The sequence below is a fragment of the Anas acuta genome, chromosome 2, assembly GCF_963932015.1.
Source record: "Anas acuta chromosome 2, bAnaAcu1.1, whole genome shotgun sequence".
Taxonomy (NCBI): Eukaryota; Metazoa; Chordata; class Aves; order Anseriformes; family Anatidae; genus Anas; species Anas acuta.
Window position 1 is genome coordinate 38769890 of NC_088980.1, and position 23133 is coordinate 38793022.

The window sequence follows — 23133 nt, forward strand, 5'->3', positions numbered from 1 at the left end:
GGGCAGGGTGCGTGTGGTCAGAGCTCGGGACGCGCTCCTGCTGCTGCTGCTGCCTGGGTGACTCCTGCATGCACGGGGAGACCGACAGGTTCAGGCTGGCAGCGCTGAGTAAAACCAATGCGTTGGAAATAACTGGGCTGTTTGTGAGAAAAGTGGTTTTTATTCCCTCTGTTCCCTTACTTTGGAGCCCCCAAAAAGGCACACGTTGGGTCCAAGTTGGAGCTAAAAGCTTGCACACACGAGGAGGCATCCTAGTTTGGGTCCGTAGCCCTTTCTGGTGATGTGAGGAGCTTGAACCGTCTGCTGAAGGCATGTCGCAATGCCGTCATGTGAGGGCAAGTTAAGGAAGCTGCACGCTTCAGTTTCCTTGCTGTTTACAAATGTGCAGGCATCTCTGTTTCAGCTTTGTTGCACTTGTGGGATGTGCAAGATTACACAAGTGTCAGGAAGATAAAAGAGCAGCTAGTGCACATGAAGCTGGTGGCTCTTGTTGAAGGCTGAGTGACGAGGTTTGAAGCTTTCCTAGTGCTGATTCCACTTTGCATCCCCAATATTTTATTGCTACCAAGACATGCTGTTAAATCATGCTGGATGTGGGGCATGTGAAGTCTTCATGGATGTGCCTGTGTGTATGAATCACTTTTTTCTTCCCTGTTTAGTTCTTTTTCCTTCCCTTGACATACCTCCAGCTGATCTTCATGAGGGTCGAAGCCTTTTCTTCAGGTGCTTTTCCCCGCAGAGGTGGCCGCGCCATGAAGGAGCACAGGCAGCCTTGTCTCTACAGAACCACTCTGCTTTTTTGGGGACTTGGCAGTCCCAGACATGGCATGGGTGCTTGGTGGCAGGGAGGTGAGAGCCGTGAGGGAGGGGAGGCAGCCTGCCGCTAGCCCTTCTGTCCCTCCTGCAGGACTCCGGTGGTGGGGCGCAGCGTGGTGACAGCTCGTGCTGCCTGTGCCCTGCTGGGGTGTCCTTGTCGGCCCTCGAGGTCCTGCTCTTCTGCAGGGAGTCCCAGCTGGCTGTGTCCCTTTTGGCACTCCAGTGATGGATGGAGTCAGACATATGGCTGGGGGCACCGCGGAGCTGCATCCTCCTTCCCCGCCGGGAGCAAGACGCAGCCACCATGCTCAGTGCTGCACCATGTGCAGATTAAAATGCAAAACCAACCTTTTCTACCTGATTTTTCTTAAGTAATTCAGTGGCAGGCAGCATTCTTTCAGGTCTCAAAACATCACCAAGTGGACATCCTTGTAAGCTAATCAAGTGCTGTCTCCTGTGGGGTACGGCGGAAGGATGCAGCTGGGTGGAAGGATGTGCTATACTTCTTCCTGAGCACCTGGCAGGAGCTCCAAAACTACGCTGCTTGGGTCGGAACATTAGCAGTGTGCAAGGAGCTGTAGCAGTGCAGAGAACTTTGAACTTTTTCTTACTCTGGGTTACAACTTCTGTGCCATTTGTTTTGTGTGTGTGAGTGCGAGAGCTCAAACACTTGCACCGTCTCCGAAGGGGGCTTCTGTTTTCATTCAAGTGGCAGCCATATGTTAATCTTGTGTAGATCAACATAGAGCTGTATGAGTTGGAGTGCAGAAAATACGTGACGACATCCTGCAGTGCTCATAACTTTTTCCCATATAAAATTCACCGCAAAATCCTACTGCTTCAGCACACAGAACTTATTGGAAATTTAACCTCAGAGATGCTGGGAGTAGTAGAGGCAGAGAGCAGGGATTTGCTAGGGCTGAAGAGCAGAAGTCAGAGGCTGTGTAGACTGCGGGTCCATCTGGTGACAGCAAAAGTATGCTGTGCTGGAGAGGATACTGCTGAGCAGAAAGGGGTGTGAGGCACTGCTCTGCGGTAGGACACCCAGTCCCCAAGAGGGAACACTCTGGTCCTTTTTCAGCACTCCCTCTGCTTCACCCCTTGGGAAATACGGGCAAAGACGTCTTCAGTGTGCACATATTGTAAGCAGGATGAGAGCTCTTGCCCTGGCCTGGGACTAAAGAAATACATGTACTTGTGTTTTTTAATGGTTTGGTTTTGTTTTTCTGGTAAAAAATTGAGGCAGAAGGCTTGTCACTCTGGACCTGCACCACTTGACTATTTCTCCTATTAAATAAAAAAGGGGTGGAAGGGCAAGAGCAGGCTCTTCTGCTTAAAACAGCCTTTTAAACTCCTGGGTTTGTGTGTGGGGAATGCACGTTCTGAACAATAAGATATATATTAGGAGCTGGCGCAGTTTTCATGATTTTCAGAAGTACACAGTAATGCTGTATTTGTGCAGTGTTTTGTATTTGGCACTTACAGCTGTGTATGTATGAATGGCTGCATACATCGTTTTGGTTTTGTCCAGTGTGAAATTGAGCATTAGGCACATGAGCGTGCCGCACTTCAATATAAAAGCAGCACTGTGTGACTTAATCCTCCATCTTCATTAAATACATTTATGTGTGTAAGTCTTCTAGGCTTTTTTTTTTCTCCCTACTGGTTTACAGTATGTGAAAATACAGCTCTCTCTCCAGCCCAATGGGAGTTTTTCTTAAAAATTATGTTGAAATGTGTACTATTTTAGTACGCTAATTTTTCCATAAAATTGCTTGTTTCTAACTGCATGTGTTACAGTAATGCCTGGATGCCTATAAATGTAATTTGAGCCCTGTAGCTTAAGGCATTTGCACAAGTAGTGGAGAATAACACCTCCTCGAAGACCCCATGCTTTAAATAACCAAAACAAACATCATGAGCAGGGCTAGATGAGAAGGTTTGGCTGAGACCCCACGGCAGGTGAGTGGCAGAGTCTGAAGTAAAATCTGGGTCTCCTAGGCTGCAGAGCAGCTGCTGACCCTTGGTACAGGCATTTTCCCCCACATCTGATCCAGCAGTGAACCCTGTAGTGTTTTCCTGCTCCCACACATTAAAAATAGTTTGTGGTAAGATTATGTACTGTTGTTTTCATAATTACTTTTTTTTTCCCCCCTGACTTTTATAAGGCAGATTAAGATGAGGCAGACTTGACTGCATTACTTGTCTAAATTCTGTATTGTAGGATTACTACAATTCTGTAGTATTAATTCTGTATTGTAGGATTACAGCTCCTTGAAGCTCCACTGAAAAGGTATGAATGTTTTCTGGAGAAATTGAGGAGGTATATAGGAGTCATACAGGACATTAAACCTTTCTTATGATCATTTTCATAGTGGGGTGAATCTGTTATGCTATGTATTGCAGGCCTAATTAAGACATCTTTCTTTAAATTAAATAAGAAATCTACCATTAACCTCACAAGGTGGGAATGCGATCCCTGCTTTTAATAACAAATATTATACGGTAGCCTACATCTATTCTGTAGTTGAGAGAAACCTGGGGGTGGGGTGGGGTAGGGGAAATACAATACTTGGATTGACTAACAAAGGAAGAACATGTCCTTTGAGCTGAACATTAAATTGATTTCATATTGTTAAAGACAAATGATCCCTTCCTGGTACATATGAGTAGATCTCCAAGCAGCATCTGACTGCCTGGTTGCTGGGTACTGGGTGTTTGAGTAGGAAAAACATGCATTTTAAATTCATCAATATTTTTGTTATGCTTTGTTTGATGTTCTTTGTTAAAAGCATCATTTTGAGATTATTGCTTGCAGGAGAAAGCTTTACAGTAGGGTATTTTACTTGGCTTTTCTGTTGGGAGGGAAAGTAATTTTTCTGGAGTAATTACACTTGTTGGAAACAAGACCTGTGGTGCTGTGTGTCTATAATCCGTTGAGTCTGCTTGGCATTGCAGTTATGAGACAGGGCAGACTGTATGGCTTTGAGTTGAAAAGAGCCCAATACAGCAGCTGGTCTGAAACTCAGCTTTAAGTCTGTTGAGGTCTTTTGCTTTGCAATCAAGTTGGGTTGAAACTTACCTGTTCCTATGCCCATTTCACCACTGGAAAGGGGAAGGAATGGTTTAGGCAGTATAACATTGTAACAATATTTACTTAGCCATTATAATTTAGACCTGAAACCCACTTAAGGGGCATAAATATAAATAAAAATGTATGTTAAAATGTACTGTTATTACACGGTAGTACCATACATGTAGTACCTGGAAGGTGCCAAAAATTTGATCAAAAATATACCATGCAGTGCAGATTGTATGTAATTTTTGTACTAGTTTTGAGGGGAGACTAGGCATTGGTGTGTAATTGTTGTGTTTGATTACATCACACTCATCAGTTTTATTAAAAAAAAAAAAAGCATCCTGTGATCCTTGGGCCTGGAAAGATGGCATTTGTGGCTTTGCAGGGTTCAATAAAGCAGAAGTCCTCAGCTTTCTGCAGTGGCTTTATCAAACCTCCGCAGATGTCCCAGAAAACAAGACCCCAAGGACTGGATGTGCTAGTTTAAATGCTTCTTTTCCTTCCTCCCCTCCAAACTGTTTTGAACTTAATTTAAGTTTTTGTGGAGGTGAAGTCATATTTTATTTTCTAATGAAAAGCAGATGACTGACATTTAAAAAAAAAAAAAAAAAGAAAAGAAAGAAAGGAAAAAGCTGAAGATGGCCAAGGAAAGGACTGAATGAACAAAACAAAGACAGTGGAAGACTTGTAACAAGTAGGCAATTTAAGCCACTGAGTAATGCACATTGCACATTCAGCACAAAATACTTGCACTATCAACATCGACAATGAAAGCTTAGTTTTGAAGAGGACCTTTTTGGGCTGTGTTTCCCCTTGGTTAACAGAACTTTTGTGCTGATTCTGGTGTTTTATAGAAAGAATTAAAAAAAAAAAAAAAAGGCCCACCCTTGATAGTTGCTTGAGAAAGGTCTCTAGAATATTACGAACAATACAAATTAACATCTGCTTCAAAAAGATCTGGCAAGCAAGTACTACCGAGGGCTGACAAAAATCTGCCACTGAACACACTGTTTTTATTCTGCTGTGGGTGGGTTGATATTTATTTTTGGCAGTTGAACCGAGCTGTTATCACAATTCATACATCTGTTTGTTTGCATCTTTGCTGTTAATTATTGTGTGACACGAAAGTTTGTGTAGTTACTCACTGTTTATAGCTTTTTAGGCTTGATCGTAAACATTGTGTGGTGAGCTTCTGTGAAATGCTGGTTCCACTCAGAGAAAAATATTCTCTAAATGCTTTTGGCCTAGTTTATTTTATTTTATTTTTTTTGTCATCTTCCACTGTGGTATGATTTAAGGCAATTAATAAGAAGCATTATTTTATGTCAGTAATTTACAAAGTTGAACATTTGTCCAGATGACTGAGTGGGAAGAATCAGACCCTGATTCCCTAACCTAATAGTCAGTTATTTTCTTGCTGTTGCTGTTCGAGAACTTTTTTACGATTCTGTCTTGAATTTTCTTTGGCAATAATCTCATTTTCTGACAGTCTCTTCTTGTTTTAACTGCAAAAGCTCTCATGGCAACATTCTCTCTTCTATGAAGCAATTGTGAATAGCTAATTTGGCGTTGTTTTTGTCTAGCTTGAGGTCAAATCATCTTGCAGATGTCCGCAGTCTTCACAACAGGGCAGTCCTTGGTTCGTAGGTGCCACTAATCACTGGCTTCTCTTTCTAGTCAACAAACCTTAGTAGGTCCTGTAGGTTTGGATAACAAACAAAAATAAAACTGGCTCAATGCCTGTGAAATCGTAAGAGACAGTTTCTACTGCAAAATAACATCAGGCCTGCTTGACTTCTCTGCCAGTCATATTTATTACTCATAGAAAACATGATAGAAAAATGTAGATAGAAAGATGAAATTCACTGTAAGTCCTTCCAGGTTGCATTTTCTGAGACTGTATATATATAAATATTCCCCAGATTTCCCATATTTCATATAGAAATCTCCCTGGTGCTATGCTACAGACCCATGTTGTGGTAGACACCCCCAGCACAGCGGCCTACACCCACACGGTGCGTGGAGACCCGGTGGGCCCAGGGGATGCAGCTGGCCCCCTTCCCAAGGGAAGTGTACATGGAAGTGGTTTTGCTGGGAGCTTGCAGGTGGGTTTCTGAGTCATCCTGGTGGTTTTGGCTGCTGAAAACACCACTTGCCCCTTCCAGCATGCCAGACTGCCCTGAATGCCGCCTGACCCTGTGGCCGGGAGTCCAGCTGGATAAACACTTCAGCAGAAGAGATGGTAAAAGCATCATGTGGCGCTCAGCAAAATGCAGGCAGCAGTTGTCGCAGTGCTCAGGTTGCTGAATATTGAAATTAGAGTGGAAGAACAATTTACCATCAATCTACGAAGCTGTCAATCATAGGCACTGTCAAGCTGTGATCTTTTCTGCCTCTCTTGGGTGCTTCTTCCGTAGGTGAGATGAGATTTGGAAACATAAAAGGAAAATGAAATAGGTTCCTGAAATAGATTGCATTAAATATATTCAGAATCAGTTTGAAAAAATGACACATTAGTGCTGGATATATTAACACCACATTTTTCCTACTGAGGTTGTTTCTGTCGTAAATATTATGCAGCAGTTGGCATACTTTCCTCACAGAGGTCTTGGCACTGCAAATTCATGAGTGTCTCATTACCGCCCAGTGCACAGATATCTCTGAATAGCAGAAAAGTATGCTTTTCTTCTAATAGCATTCATATTCTCATTTGAAGATCTAATCAGAACTTTGCCATCAAAATAACAGAACTTATGGATGTGCAGAAAAAAATCTCCCTCCTATAAAGCTGTTCTTTGGATAACTGAAATTGGTACTTTGAACTTCTAAATGATTTGAAATTGGATTACCTGGGTCACCACCTCCCCCTTCATGGTCATCCCTGTTAGCTGTAAACCATTGGTTTGTTTCTCTGTCAGTGACTACATTTTCCATGCTATGTGACAGGTTTCTGTTGGCAAGGTCGCTGTCTTTGGCATTCACTGCTGTTGGTGATGTGGCCAAGCCTTGCTTTGGACAACTTTCTTGACCAGTACAGTTACTGTTTGCTTATTTCAGTGTTTGATTAACTCCACTTGGCTGGACATGTGCTTATTTTTAGTTGCGTGATTTCTTGTTGCAAGTGTAGCTGATAAGGTAGTGATAAACACATTGCCCGTTAGATGGCCTGTTTGTGTTTAAATCATTAAAACTCTCTTGGTGGATCTGTACGTGTTGATAGGACCTGTATGTCTTGATATAAATGTTTGAATGCTTCTTTCATACAGGACCTCCAGTGAAGGCTTTCTGTAAAAGAATTAGCCAGACTTTGTGTATTTATTTTTTTTCTGAGCACAGCTTGCATACCAGAACCAGGATAATCTCTCTATTTGCAGTATTATTCTATTTCTGATCATATCTAGAAAATAAGCTCTAGCAGTGTGGTAGATATAAAAATAAACAAATAAAAATCAACCGCTTGTTAATAATGCTACTTCTTATTGCCTTTGAAATATGGCAGATTCAGTAAATTGCTGTGGTTTTGTTGGTTGTTGTTCACACTACTGATTGATATTCCTTTACTTTGGTTTCAGGCTGAGGAATCTTGTAAATGCAATGGCTGGAAGAACCCCAACCCACCTCCCACTCCCCCTCGGGCAGATCTGCAGCAGACAGTTGTCAGCCTTACTGAACCATGCCGCAGCTGCAGCCATACACTAGGTAAGATTTTAGCTTTCTCCTGGAATCCACGTGCTTATACCCAGAAGTCTGTACTCTTGCAAGATGAAATTCAAGATGCTATGCTAGAAATGGTGTTACAGTCGGACATAAATGTCAGTTAACTTAGATGAAAATATGTTAGAAGTTCCCCAAAATGAATTTCAAAGGAATTGAATGAGGCACAACTTCTAATAATCTAGGCATTTTATTTTGTTAAAATACAAAAGCATTTTTAAACTACCCATAATAATTTTAATACTTTATATAACATATGAATTAATATCACATTGTTTTATCTTTCAGCAGCCTTAGTTACAACATGAATGAGACTTTCTTACAATTAAATAAACTGTAAAGTATTCTTGAACATTGTTAAAGTGGGAAATCTTTCCTACAAAAATAACCTTGCCTTCTGACACACAAAATAATACTGGAGCTGTACATCTGATATATAGCTCATGTGTATATATATATATATATAAAATCCAATGTTAAATATTTTTTTTCTGCAAATAGATAATTATTTTTTACACACACCTCCTGAAAAAAAGGCATGAAGCACTAATTTTTATTTTAAAAATTATGCTTATCCAAACTGAAAGCTGGATAATAAAAAATGAGCTATAATAAAGTTCAGAACAAACTAAAAAAAATCAGTTGTTTTTAAATTTTGGTTGGTGTGATGCATAACAGAGAAAATTGTAATACGAAAAAGGAAATCTAAAACCTTCACAATTAATCATTTATTTATTTTTGGAAATAATATACTACTTTGTATGGAACACTTTTTTTTTTTTTTTTTGGGGGGGAGTGCGGCGGCATATTTTTTTTCTGCTCCCTTTTTATGTCTTCTTTACACTGATCTATTTCTAGGCTTTCCAACATATTCCTTTCCTGATACCCCTAATCTCTGGTTTTATTTGCAGGAGAAGCTTAGCATGGTATCACAGAACTTTTGGTCTCCTTAGCCAAGTTAGTTTCAACCTTTCATCATCCTGCTTATTTGTGCCAACTTTGGTTATGCAGCCAGGGTAGCTTATGTTACCCATCCCTTTCATTCCACCTGAAGAAAGAGGCTTTTCATTTTTTAAATTTTTTTTTTTTGAATCTTTTGAGATGTTGTGCCTGTCAGTTCCCTATCCTTCACTGGAATTTGTGGATGCTATGTATTTTGTAGAAAAACTCAGCTCTTCCAAAGGTTGAGCTTGATTTTGGTCTTTTAAAAATCTTAAATTGCTCATTAACTAGGGAGCCAGGGAAAACTGTAAAACCAGTACCAGTGACAGGTACTTTATGAAATGAAGTATATTTTTATTTATTACTGTTTTTAGAAAAGGAAAAGTTTTTTTTTCTTCTTTTTTTTCTTTTTTTTTTCTGCTAGCTGCAGCTAATGAGGACAATGTTTCATTTGAAATAACTGAAATGAGTTGCTGTCTACTTACTCAGACCACTAGTCAAAATCTGTCTTTCAATGGTGTTTTCCAAGATAATTTTCCTATTCATCTCCTCTAAATTAGCGTGTTCTTGCTGAATGCCTTTAAAACCAGACTGACCACAAGATGTGCAGGCTTCAGATTATCATCTGCCTTGCATTTTCTTTTCCTCAGGGAGCTGTTGAAATAGCAATGTATAAATTGCTCTGTTGGTTAAAGCCATACCTGATCTAAGATACATTTTTTATTTATGATGTGTTTTTTATTTTTTTTTTCCATTTTCTTTCTTTCAGAAGATTATCCTAGGCATTAGGATAATCTATGTTTCAGGCTTTTTTTTTTTTTCTTTTGAGGGGTGGGGTGAAGTGTGTGGGGGGAGGGTATTCAGTCTTTAAACCAGTGCAGATTTTGGTGCACAATCTGTTTGACAGCAAGTGGTTTAATTTATGGTTATTTCTGTCTATTTACCTACAGCATGTATTTTTTTTTGTTTTCACCAAAGCAGCTAAAATGATTAAGACGTACATCTCTTGTTGCATTGTCCACAAGTACCAGTTCTACTTCTGACTTAGGACTTCAAATTTGTCATGGCATCAAAATATTTTGGCTGCTGATTTGCCATTGTGCTGTTGTTCTTCACCTTGTCTGACTCACCCCGACCCTCATCTACACTTTTTGCTTTGGTGTGCCATGGTTTGCCACCAGCCACTCTGCTTCTCATTTCCCTTTATTCAGGGTTGGAACTGGCTCAGCCACTCAGCTTGGCTCATGCCTGGATTTTTAATGAATATTTCTTTTGTTTGGGCAATGTGTTGGGTCACTGATGTAAAACTGTGAACTTGTGACTGAATTGTGTGCCAGGAGACTTCACTGTCCACCAGCTTCTCTGAGCAGGTGTTATGTAGTCAGAGCCTCTCTTCTCTTTTAAACTTAATTGGTTTCTCCCATGTAACAGTGTATTTTCCTGTTGGTAAACATTTTGTGTCTTCAGAGTAATGCACTTTTAAAACTGATTAAATAATGTGTTAGTACACTATGTACACAATCAGGAACCCTTTTTTCCCAGTCTTGTCTTTAGTTCCTTCTATTTACCGTAATGTATTTGGATATTTCTTGGTTTGCCTGTCTTATATACATCACTTGTGTTTTTAGATAAACATTGATTTTGAGATAGACTGTAGACATATTCCTCCTTAGTCTGTTTTCTGACAGCTTCTAATTCATACACTTGTGTATTTTCTTAATGAATTTGCACAACTAATTTAATTAACTTGTTATTTTTCACATCTTCAAATCATTAAAATCTTTGAAATCATTACATGGGCTTTGTTCTTTCTGTTTGCTTTCTTCTCATGTGCTGTAGCATCATATAGTCATGATGTTTTTTCTTTTTTTTTTTTTGTGAGCATAATAGTAACTGAGGTACTAGTAGGGTAATGCAAATGAATGGGACTGGAAAACTCTAGTCAGGAGAAACACAGGATTTGGTGTCAGTGTTCGAAAGCTTTGACTTTTAAACTATTTTAAAACTATTTTTACTATTGGCCACAAGAATTTGTGAACAGGCTGTTGAACATCCAGACTGTTGGCTGGATTGATGTACAAATATTGGATGATTCTGTAGTAAATGATATACTATAGTAAATACAATCCGAAGTTCCTTTTTAAGTTCAATGTGTGGGTAATAGTTCTGTAATATAATAACACTTTCAAATCCTAAGTAGTCAATAAGACTTTTGGTACTGTCCCTGAAAATAGGTGGAAATGGCTTCTTATGCTGATTTTCTTTATTCTGTTTAGTAGTTGAACCTGAAGTTTCTTTATTCAGTTATCTAATACAGTGCTCATCTAGGAGAGAACTTGTTTCTTTTACAAGATCAGAACAGACATCTGCGAATACTATACTATTGCATCTAGCTCAAGGACAGAAACGAAATCCCTTTATTCTACCTAGATTGCTGAATGTTTTTCCTTGGAGAAAGCCTGTGGTGGCCACCTCACCTTTAGTTAGACTTTGCTCAGAACTTAAGACTCTCTATTATAAATGTTCATTTAAGTGGAAATGAATGCTGGCATCTTTTTAATGTTCTGAGCCAAGGTGTCCTTTTTACTTGAAGCTGCACAAATTTGTTGAATTTAAATGTTTTGACAGCTGTCATACTGAACTACAACTTTGCTTGGTGGCCAATAAATATGATTGGTTTTGAGTCAAGTGTTATTTCTGCCCACTTCCTCTCTCCTTAAGGTATTAGATTTACGTTCAGAATTTCCTACCAGTCCGATAAGTAAATATTGACAAAAGTTACTAAAAGGCTAAAAAATATGCTCAACACTTCAAATGGTTTTCATTTTCTTTTGAAAGATATCTTGTCCTTTCAGAGTAAAGGATATGCATACCTTTCAGGTACATTGGCCTGGAGTCAGCTAAGATTGTTGCTTTTTGTAATGCAAATACCTTCTTTTTGGGAAATCGACTTTTTGTTTTAAATTGCCTTCTCTCTTCCTGGAGCCAGTTGTTTAAACCCGCTTTACATGATTGTCTCACTTTACACATACAAACCTCCAGCTTTTGAAAATTACAAATGTGGAACTATATTTACCTTTGGAGCTGATAAAGGAATTTTGTCACTTGAAGATTATGATGTTGAAAGGTATCTTTTTGTACACTTCTGAACATGTGCAATCTGCATAAGCTTTGTTAATACAGTGCACACAAAACAGCTTGAATTTACTTGATATAAAGTTATGAGACTTGACCGGTAATATGCAGTTTAAAACAAACAAAACTATTTATGGAGACGATATCTTTTTATCTTCACAAAATAAGGTGCTATCTGTATCAACACCTGATTAGCTAATTTAAGGATATTTTCTCATGAAACTTTCTCAAAAGCACAGTTCTTGGACAAAAATGTATGTAATACTCCTATATTGCAACATATTAATACAGACAGACAGGACTTGTGTGGTCTGTTTTAAGTGCTAACACAGACTGATTCCACACAGCTGTCTTCCCTTTGCTTGTAGGAATTGCCAGTGGGGGGCTCAGACGTGGCCTATATTTCAGTAAGCTCTGATAAGAGGTTCTGTTTAAATAAGGTTATTGCAGGATCTTTGCCTTCACAAGCAGCGTACTTTGAGACATCTTGGGGAGCACTTTTGCTGTCTCTCGATAGGCTTTTCACAGGTTTGGATTTTTATTTCATTTAGCTGCTCATGTTTCTCACCTGGAGAATGTGTCTGAAGAAGAAATGAATAGGCTACTGGGGATTGTACTGGATGTGGAGTATCTGTTCACCTGTGTCCACAAAGAAGAAGATGCAGACACCAAGCAAGTTTATTTCTACTTGTTCAAAGTAAGCTGAATTTATGTAGGATTTTGTCATTTTTTTTTTTCACTCTCACACAAGCCAGTTTCATTGTTCAAAATGCTACTCACGCATGTATTGACTTTATCCGGTGAGAAGTTTTCTGTTTTTTTGGCATGATGCATTACAGGCCAACTGTGCTAGAATCTGCAGTGCTTACAGTGTATCATGTTGTATTCCAAAAGTCATCTAAAAAGTCAAAAGTCATGATTCAGGACCTGACCCCAACTCCCATCTATAAACTGCTTCCACCTGCAATTCTAACAGTCTTCACTTACACATTGGGAAAAGGCAGTTGACATAAATGCTAACTACGCAGCCTACACATAGTCAGAGAAGCTTTTTATATGTGTTTCAAAGAAGATATGAAGCAATTCACAGTGAAGTTAAGTAGCTATAAATTTAGATGACTGAGTAAGCACATACATAGCCAGGCTATTTTCAACACTGCTTGCACTGTTTTGTGTTCCAGTGAGTTCCATTGACCCTATGTAAATATGCAAATTTATTAATTTTCTTAAATTTATGTTTTAACAGCTTTTGAGGAAGTGCATATTACAGATGGGAAAACCTGTAGTAGAAGGATCTTTGGAAAGTCCCCCATTTGAGAAACCTAGCATTGAACAGGTAAACAATCAACTTTTTATTTTATTTTATTTCTTTTGTAAACACAGACACTTCTTTGAAACTCTGGCATTTCAGGCAGTTTACAAATGCTTCTGTGTATTACTTTAGGAGAAGGGCTGAATCTGTAGGAGACTTCTGCAGCTTCTTCTCCTTTAGCATTGGTATAATAGCTACATTATTTAACTTCTCTCATCATTCATCTTATGCTTTACTGAAACTGACAGGTTTTTTTGTGGGTTTAGAGAATGAAACTTAAAATACTACTTTTATGTGTGGCAGTTCTAATCTTTCTCTGTCTTGAGTGATGAAAAATACTGTCAAAGTTTTGAAATCCAATATTAAAATGACTTTTGTCTTCAGTAAATCAATGAAAATGTTACGATCCAATTCAGTGAGATCATAGTCTTCTCTTTCAAAGGGCACACAACAAAAAACAGCCCAAAACAAAGAATAACTGAGGCTTTTGTAATTCTTAGTGGATAAAGAACATATGACAAATTCAGATTTTGGTTTAGCAAGCTCCTCAGAATGAACTTTTGGCACAAAAGTGGGCCCATTAACTCCAGTGAGACTATGCAGAAGCTTACATACCTCACTCAATCAGGAGCTGAATGTGTTCCCACTGGTGGATGAATGGCTGCTCTATTGTTAAACAGGACATTTTAAATGTGAAGAGCATTATGTGAAGTAAGTACTTCCTTACAACTCTTGCTTTTTACAGTTTAGTAAAGTCAAAGTTCTTTATTGTTGAATTTCTTGGAAGACTTCACCTTAGGTTCTCCTTGAGTTTGAATATAAACAAGAACAAGCATATGTAAGATGCATACACTACTAGACCTTTAAGTAAGCTACTAAAAAGGTTTTGTACAATGTATTTTTTTCACATTCTTCATACTATTCAATTTGCTTAAGAAGGTAAAGCACAGTAACTCTTTTTCCAGCTTATTTTGAAAGAACTTTCCCTTAAAATAGACCAATAATTTCACCTTTTTGTTCCTAGCAGTGGAGCTCAATCACACAATTTGTTCCTAGCAGTGGAGCTCAATCACACAATTATTTGCTAAACAACAGTATTATAATTGATTTTTAGTATATATGTATTGCAGCAGTTATAGTCACACATTTTGACTATTCTCAATATATTTTTTTAAAAAGTAGACAGGTATACAAAGTGCACTGAAGTGACATACATGTGAAATGCTGACATTTCTTGAAGAAATAATATGCTATGTAGACAAAAACTTGAATAGAAGTCCTTAAGCCCAATTTTACTATTTTAGGTGATGAAGAAATACATACTTTTTTATAGAGGAAATACATAAATCATGCAATATGGTTATCAGCAAAATTGTGCATGTATTAAGAAATAGAAGAAAGCTCTCTTGATCTTTCTCTGTTCCCTGATTTTTTTTTTTTAACTTTGAAAAGCAAGGAAAAAATAAATTTCCTTGTCTCCTTCTAAGTCAACAAGTCAGTTGCTGTAGAGCAATAGAATAAAAACACTTGGATGTACCTGATTCTTTGCACAGGAGAATCAGTTTGTGACATGTGACTTGCAAGGAGTTCATGGTCTCTGGTATTTGTTTTCTTTCCTGTATCTTTTCTCTTGTCCATGGTTAATAAACTTGAAGTGATAAGTGTTTCAGGACAATCCTACAAAAAAAAAAAAAACACAAAAAAGGGTAAATAATTAAACATTCTTCTCCTGTTTCAAGGGTGTGAATAATTTTGTGCAGTACAAATTTAGCCACTTACCTTCAAAGGAAAGGCAGACAATAGTGGAACTGGCTAAAATGTTTCTGAACCGCATTAACTACTGGCACCTGGAGACACCTTCTCAGCGGAGACTACGATCACCCAATGATGATATTGCAGGATATAAAGTGAATTACACCAGGTAATTGTGCTTTTGTTTGTTTAATGACATACTTACAAAAACATCATGTACACACAGCACATGTACATCGTAGTTGCACTATTCCTGCAGACTAAGCTTATTGAAAACATGATGACTTTAGAGAAATCATATCAGAGTTGCATACACATCATTGTGTTTAGAAAGGAGTGCTTTATCAGCCAAGAACAGGGATTAGTGACCTGTGAGCAGCTATATCTAACAACCCTTTTACAACTCTTGTATTTGCAAAGTTGCTCTCAGTCCGATTAAGATAAGAGCCTTCTATAAGTTCCTTATTTTGTGTACTAAAAATTCAGGCAAGTTGTTATTCAGCTTTTTTTTCTTTTTTCCTTTTTTCCCTGAAAAACCTCAGCTCCATAAAAGAGAAGAGTAAAAACCCATGTAAGTTCAGACTGTGGCTGGTGATGCTGCTCCATGTCTGACTGTGATGCTTTCACGTGACAAGTCCTGAGATTGTGTGAGGCAGGGCACTGATCCATATGCTGTCCCTCTGCCAGTTCACACCTCTCCCACAAAACTGGAAGTGTTTTAATTGTTTACTAGCAGGTGTTATGTCACAACTGGTAGACCCTAACCTGCCATAAAGCCTGTCCATGAAGAGTTATCTCATCAAGATTTGTCCATGCACCGCAACATGAAGTTGCCTTCCATTTAGTAGCACAGCATCCTGTCCTGGTTGGTTTGACTGAGACATTATTTTGCCCAGATCTCACCTGTGCCGCTGGGAGACTTGGCAATTTACAGACTTGTCTCCTTGAATGACTACCTAAAGTCATAAAGGAGAGGAGCTGATGATCCATGGGGCTCTTCATTTGGCACATCTTCACCCTCAGTTTGTGTCTGATAAAGATGTAGTAACCATGGTTGGCTGGAGTTGACATTTTCAGGAATCAATAGCTAGCATTGGCTCTGGTTGGTGACTTGTGTTGTTAATCGTTTCATTAACTGCAGTTTCTCAGCCCGTCCTGTCCACAGTCCCTAAGGCTTTCTCAGACACAAAGTGATGCCTCTTTCCATCTAGTTCCAACTTCTCAGATTAAGCTTCTTCCTTCCTCTTGGCTCACTCCCTGCCCTGTCACTAGAGACAGTGCTATGGGTTCTGAGCAAGCAGAACCTGTACACCAAAGGCACACAGTGTGAATTCTTGCACTGAATTGAAACCTGGATGATTTTAGTGTACCTTTATAAGTTTTACACGTCCTTGTGCTTTGAGAAGAGTGCTTTATCAGCCATGAGCATAGAGCAGAGGCGTGTGGACAATTCTATCTAACAACGCTTTTGCATCTCTTATGTTTGCAAACTTATTCTCAGTCTGACTAAGATATGAGAGCTTGGCGGAGGGTTTTGCAAGAAGCTGTACTTTAGAGAATGAGACAAGCAGTGTAGAAGCCAGCGCAATCTATTTATGTCCATATATCCAGTTCTTTTCTGTTTTCACTTACACACGGATACTGAAACCTTAAAAAATTAAAATTATAAAATCATGACCTACATAGTGGATGTGGTCCTGAATTACCTTTTCAGTACCATAATCCCTTTTTCCAAGAACAGTAACATGACAAGCTATATTTTAATACGTACTTCTTAATACAAAACTCTTTATGGAGAGAGTTACTGGTAAAGTAGAGCATTGAGTCAGGGCTAGTGCAAAGAAGCCAGCTGGTGGGAGACCAGGATGCAAGTGCAGTTGGTTTCGGGTGGAACTGGTTAGAAATGTCACTTCTTTTGTGTATATGTAGGGAAATGTAGAAGTTTAAAGAAGGGAAAATGGGACAGGGTAGCGGTGAAATCTTTGGACTCACAGGCAAGAGGTGCAAGAGGTTTCATTAATGACTCATGGAGAGAATCCCTGACATCAACACAAATTTTATGTGATATATGGGTATTGTCTGGCACAAGCACTTCGTGGAAACTGGGGCACAGACAAAAAGAATAGATGGAGACTTAAAAGGACTTGCTTGCCATTTTTCTTAAATAAAAAAGGAAAAAAAGAAAAAAGAAAAAGAAAAGGCAATATAAATGCCACTTAACTCTGTCCAGACTTGATTTGGAGCTGATTGATACTTTCATATAGCTCTCAGATGCATTATAAATGATGTAGGTAGTGCTTTTATTGCATTAAGTTATTAATTCATATGTTAGATGGTGGTAATTATCTGTCTTTTTCCCCCTCACAGGTGGCTTTGTTATTGCAACGTCCCTCAGTTCTGTGACAGTCTACCTCGGTATGAAACCACACAGGTTTTCGGTAGGACGTTGCTTCGCTCTGTTTTTACTGTAATGAGACGGCAGCTGCTGGAGCAGGCCAGGCAAGAAAAAGACAAGCTTCCTCAAGAAAAACGAACACTAATCCTCACCCATTTCCCAAAGTAAGGGGTCATAATTTAACTGTGTTCAGGGCTAACTGCTAGAATGCAACTTTGATGTGGAAATGGAAAAGTGTGAATAGGTTTCTTATCTGCAGCTTAAAATCATTCATTCTTTTATTCAGTAACAAATAGATACTAGAGCTTTTTTTCTGCCATAGCTCAAACTAGTGTATTTTATTTACACAACAATTTGCTTTAGTTGGTTCTAGGGCTTTTCTTTTTAAGTAGGGTTATTCATCTAGCCAGGGGACTGAACTCTATTAGAATTGATTATTGGTCACTTACCTTATTTTCTGTAGACCTTGGAAACAACATAGGTCAAGCTCTCCAAAAACACATGCTTGCCTCTGCTTTTGTGATGGAGCAGAAAAAAAATGGGGTGTGGCACTGGAGTTTATTTACAGTTAAGCATTTCGGTTTAATGCAAGATAGTAGCAGGGAAGAAAGTAGTCACCCCACCTTCAGAAGAGATGAAAAGATAAATGATGAAATATTAAAATAAAAAAAAAAAACAAACAACAGATGGTAGTCAATGTGAAGCTGCATCAGTGAATCTTAAACTCATAAATTTAGTATTGATCACTTGATCACTTGTTCCTGTACTGGAGTATTGATGATAATCTCTTATAATTAAACAATGATTGGATTTAGGTGTATGTGGGAGAATGAGTTTTCCTGAAGCATGCTCAACTTTGCTAGTCCTTTTTTGGTCCGTTTCAAATGAGCTTTTTAGTCCATTTGAGAAGTTTTACCGGTGGTTAAGGGTGGTGGTTTCTGGATCATTCATTGTATGCTTCCTGTTAAAATAGTGTATCACTTTAAAATCATCCTTATTCTACCAGGGTTGGCTTGGATCTGCATCCCATATTCAAAAATCCTGTCCTTCCTTTTACAAGAAAGAAGCTGAATATACCTGCAAGCTGGTGACACTGATGCTGTGCAGGCTACTGTCTGGGGCTTAAGAAGTTTAGTGCTCAGGGGAATGAAAAACAACATGAGCTTTCCAAACCTGGGTAGATCCATTTTTATTTTTTTTTGGCCCCTACTATTTTTAGTAGTGCCTTTTACCGCTCTGAGGAGTGTAAATTGTCTCTGGGTTAGACTGTTACAGGAGTGCTTGGGTACATTTGAGAATAAGCTCATGATCTGGCCCTGAAATAGGTGTAAAAAGGATTTAACACCACATTGGTACAAGGAGAAGATATGTGGAGAAGAATGCTGTGCTTACAGCCACTGCCGTCTGCAGCCTAGAAAAGTAATTTGGACAGCATTATTATTCACTTTATTTCCTCTTAATATTCAGCTCTGAAAAAGAAGGAAGAAAAGCACTGTTTACTGACGGCCTGTGTGAAACACAAATAGTGTTTTAAATTTTTTACAGGCTGTACTTATCTTAAGCATTTGTCTCTCGGATGGCTGATGTTATGCAGCATGGAGCACCTCCAAAGGGTCTTCCTTGCTTGCAGGAAAGTTGAGCAGCTGGGGTTCAAAATAAATATTTTTAGGAACTTGTGTTATGACACAACTGTAAGTGTGCAGGTGACCAGCAGCCAATAAATAAGAATGAGAAATGTTAACTGAGGAGGCTTTTCAGGACTGCAGTTTTCTGAGTCCCTTTGGCACAACAATGCTGATGTGAGCACACGCAGGCTGTGTCTGTATGAGCCTAGGAAACAGTCAACGCAAGGGCTGAGTGCAGAGTTGCTGTGCTGCTTGTAAATGTGACCTTTGCTGAAGTGTAATTTGTGCTTCTGCTCTGTCACGGATGGTCAAGTAGCTTTGTAGCCATTATCAGCTGTATAGATAGCAGCTAGCACCACATATTGCTGTGCTTAGATATAAATGTGCTACGTATAAGACACATCAGCAGGATTTGAACCTGAAAATCCTCACTCTGTTCAAGAAAGTCTTACTCAGCAGTCCTGTTGCTTTCAGCTGGACAGTTTCTTTATATGCAGAGAGTAAAAAAGTGTCAGGTAAACTTCTGGTCTGAAAACCCCTTTGTGCAAGATAGGATAAGCGGCTATCTTGCTTCAGAAAGGGAATTGATGTATCAGCTACGTGAAGGCAGGATTGCTGGGTACTCTGCTCTGTGGAATTTTTTCTCTTGCAGTAGTACTAAGAGAGGTTTAAAGTTGCATCATTTCTATAAGCATACTGAAGTAAGATCAAAAATACTGTTATGAAAGCACAAACGTGCAATTAAATGTTGCAGTAACACACTTAAAGAAATGGAAATGTCTTCCTAAAAGCATTGTTAGTAATTAACACTGGGATTTTTATAAATCTGTATGAGGCAGGAGGTAAGTGCTTCTGCAAAACACCAGTTTATCAAGACATAGTTTGTCATCGCTGTATAACATCAGTATCTTAGACTCTATCAACTCAGTTTTTTCATTAGTGCTTAATTTTGTTTTGGAAAAATAGTTTCCTCCTGTTTCTTTCTGCATTTTCAAATTATATGCATATTGTTTATAATTAAACATAAATGTTCATAGGTAAAATCTCTCTACTGAATTAAGATACTTAATGTCTGTTATGGTTTGTGACTGTGTATGTGGTTTAAAGGAGTTGGCCAATATTTTCTTACAGAATCATTAAATATTTTTAATTTTAAAAAGTTGCAAATGCTTATTCTGAAAAGTAACGTGTTTTGAATGCTCCTATTAACTTAATATTTTGTCTGTTTTTGTGCCTAGGTTTCTGTCAATGCTGGAAGAAGAAGTATATAGCCCAAATTCACCTATTTGGGATCAGGATTTCATTGTGTCTACTTCCCGAACTGGCCAACTGGGAATCCAGACAGGTAAGATGCATTTAGTGATGGGATTAGGCAGCACCTGGTATAAAGCACAATATACCTGTGCAAGTGAGTAATTCTAAAGAGTCATAATTAGATATGCAGCTTTATCAATAGCAGGCTATACCAAAATCAGTCTGCCTCGAGTAAGCACAGGTGTTTGACTCTCTGGTGCTTCTTCATATAAAGATCCCATCCTGTTGATGGAATCTGGCTAGTCCAAGGTGCCTGTGGAACAGGCTGGCTGCTGAAGCATTATCTCCTGGGTATGCAAGTGGCAGAAGTGCTCTCATGATGAGTGAGTATGAGTGGTTGGTGGGTAAATGGCTGCAGGACAGCTGTCCGCTTGCATGAGGACCCCGCACCAGTCCTCAGTCCTCTGGGTCCTTAGCAATATCTTACCTTCTGCATCAGATGTCCCATTGCCTTTGCACATATACCCATGATTTTCAGGGTTTTGTATAGCCTTTCTTTGCTTTGTTTCCTTTTAATGTGGCCAATCAGCTGTTCTGCAGCTTTATGCACTTATCTTCTATAAGGGTGCCTCAGAGGTCCCTTAAAATTGCAGGAAGACATTGACAGTTTTCTTTCCCTTTCCCCTTCTCCCTCTCCTTTCTGCTCAACACTATTTAAAATCTGTTTATGCAGTTTAGGGGTTGATTTGATTTTTCAGTTTTTTAGGAAGTGAAGACTGGAGTTATTTAATTCAGTATTTTGTAACCATTGCTGATTATCAGTTGATGAGACCATTGTGTTATCAGAATCTGATAATGAATTTCTGAGAGTAATAGGGAAAATTCCACTGTGACAGAGGCAGATTTTTTATTTTTATTTTTTTCTGGTCAGAAATTCCTAGTTTGCTTCATGAACTGGAGAATTATGCCTTAGGCACAAGTTCATTACAAACCTAAAATCGTCTTGCTCTCAGAGTTCATTCTGTCATGTACATTTCTGCAGTGCTTCGTTTTAATTTGCACCTCTTAAGCACTAGATTCTTGGCATGAATATGGCACAAAAGAGCTGTTGCTGGTGATGACACCAGGATAAAGGCATGCAGAGAGAGAGACTGCAGGTGTCCAGACTATGAGCTGGCACCTCATTCCCCCTTCCCCCTCCCTCGTTGGCTTTTCTGCCAAAAATCCTGACACAGATGGACGTTGAGTGATTTGACACGGATGCTTTTTTTTTTGTTGTTGTTGGCCGTGGTATTTTTTATTTTTATATTTCATTTAGAGAGAGGTTAGTCTGTGGCTTTCTGAAAGAGTGGTTTCATTCTCTAAACTGGTGCAACAAGTTCTCCCTTCACTGAGTTTGATTTGTCCAACCAGCCTTTGAATGCTGTTAGAGTGGACAGCTGAAGTTGAATGATGAGTTTTTACTTTTCAATAGACCCCTACAAAAAGCCTTTTCATGAGGCTGAATGCCAGCAGCCTTGGCAGGTATGTGAAGGAAGCTTGTTTTCTTAACTCGTGCTCAGCACTGCGGAATAATAAAGCCTGATATTTGCAATGAAGTAAAACTAATGCTCTCATCCAGCATTGATACAGTTCCTCATTAAGGAGAAGTTTAGAAAAATATGTTGAGGTAAAGTTCTAACGCCTCTGCTTGCCCACCGGTGTCATTGGTCTGTTGCATGTTGCTAGTGCTATTTTGCAGGTGGATCACTGTGAAGCTGGGTCTGTCATCATGACAGTCATTTGGTCAGCACCATAATGAATTTATGTCCTGATGTCCTGATTTATTTTTTTATTTGTGTGTGCATATGTTTGTGTCTTTTATACCATTGCAGTTATTAATCCTCCTCCTGTTGCAAGATCTGTTTCGTACAGTGCAAGTCCTTCATCTCTGGAGCAACCGAACAGTGGAAACATGAGTCCTGCTTGCAAAGTTTCTTCTGTCCTTGACCCAAACCTAGGTAATGAAGAGGGAGACTCGCTTTTTTTCTTTCACTGATGTTATCAATAGTTGTAGTAGATGATGAACATCCTGCAATAGTGAACTTAAGGTGTTATTACTAAAAGACACATACATGCAGACACACAAAGTTTTTCTCCACTATGGTTATGTTTAACTAGCAGAAATTGCAACTGTATTTGGAAAACAAACAACAACAACAATCTGTATGTTTAAATTCTATTCAAAATTAGAAGAGTTCTATAGGTGACGGAGATTGTTGAAAATACTTGGCTTTACTTGGAGTACGTGTATTACAACCCATTAAGAAAGGTTTTATTTAAACAGAAAAGGCAGAGTAGAAGGGGCCACTGCTTTTTCATTATTTATTTATTTATTTTTTTCTTTCTTTTCTTTGATCTTTCAAGGTACTGAAATAGCAAATGAGTGCTAAAATAAAGAACACACACACACAAGGTTAAACACAAGACCTGAATGAGGTCAGATTAGAAATTTTTTTCTGAGGGGGGAAAAAAATAAAAGATGATGAATGCATCAATTCTCCTTTTTCAAACACCTCAGGATTAATGAGCCTGTCAAGAGTTTGTAGGTCAGAGGGATGATCGTGAGCTCATGTAAAGTAAGTCCTTAAGGAAGCTGAAGAAGCTAAATGAATTGTTAGCCTCAGTGTTTGCTACAGAGGAACTTAAAGAGGCTCCTGAACTGCAGCTTCCTTTCTGAAGGACAAGTTGGGAAATGGCCTTAAAAGTGGGAATGAGAAGATTTTTCTATTACAGATCAGTAAAATGAGTAGTAAGTAGTCACCTGAAAAAGAATAATATATTTATATATATATAATTTTCATTTTGTGAAATGAAATATGCAATTAGCAAACTAATTAAATTGTGCAGCTGAACTGTCATTTGATTTGCCCTCAGTACTACAGAATTGAAACACCACAGATGCAAAATTGTTTTTTTAAAGACCTTCCAAGAGAATTCAGGAAACTGTAAATTGTAGAACTCCTATTTCAAACAGTTAGAAGAGATGATAATATGTGAGTAATATGATGTGGAAATTCAGTATGCATTTTGCAGAACTCATGAATTGTACATATCTGTGAAGGAATTG

At 38.6% G+C, this 23133-nt stretch overlaps 1 protein-coding gene across 3 annotated transcripts in view; it reads left to right on the forward strand.

Annotated features, from left to right (window-relative positions):
• KAT2B (lysine acetyltransferase 2B) overlaps nucleotides 1-23133 on the forward strand; it is a 44309-nt gene that overhangs the window by 920 nt on the left and 20256 nt on the right. For all 3 annotated transcript variants that reach the window (XM_068674339.1, XM_068674338.1, XM_068674340.1), the window contains exons 2-8: nucleotides 7468-7594; nucleotides 12238-12383; nucleotides 12933-13022; nucleotides 14738-14919; nucleotides 17118-17309; nucleotides 20009-20115; nucleotides 21899-22024. In XM_068674339.1, coding sequence (XP_068530440.1) covers nucleotides 7468-7594; nucleotides 12238-12383; nucleotides 12933-13022; nucleotides 14738-14919; nucleotides 17118-17309; nucleotides 20009-20115; nucleotides 21899-22024 — 970 coding nt within the window. The remainder of the gene's footprint in view (nucleotides 1-7467; nucleotides 7595-12237; nucleotides 12384-12932; nucleotides 13023-14737; nucleotides 14920-17117; nucleotides 17310-20008; nucleotides 20116-21898; nucleotides 22025-23133) is intronic.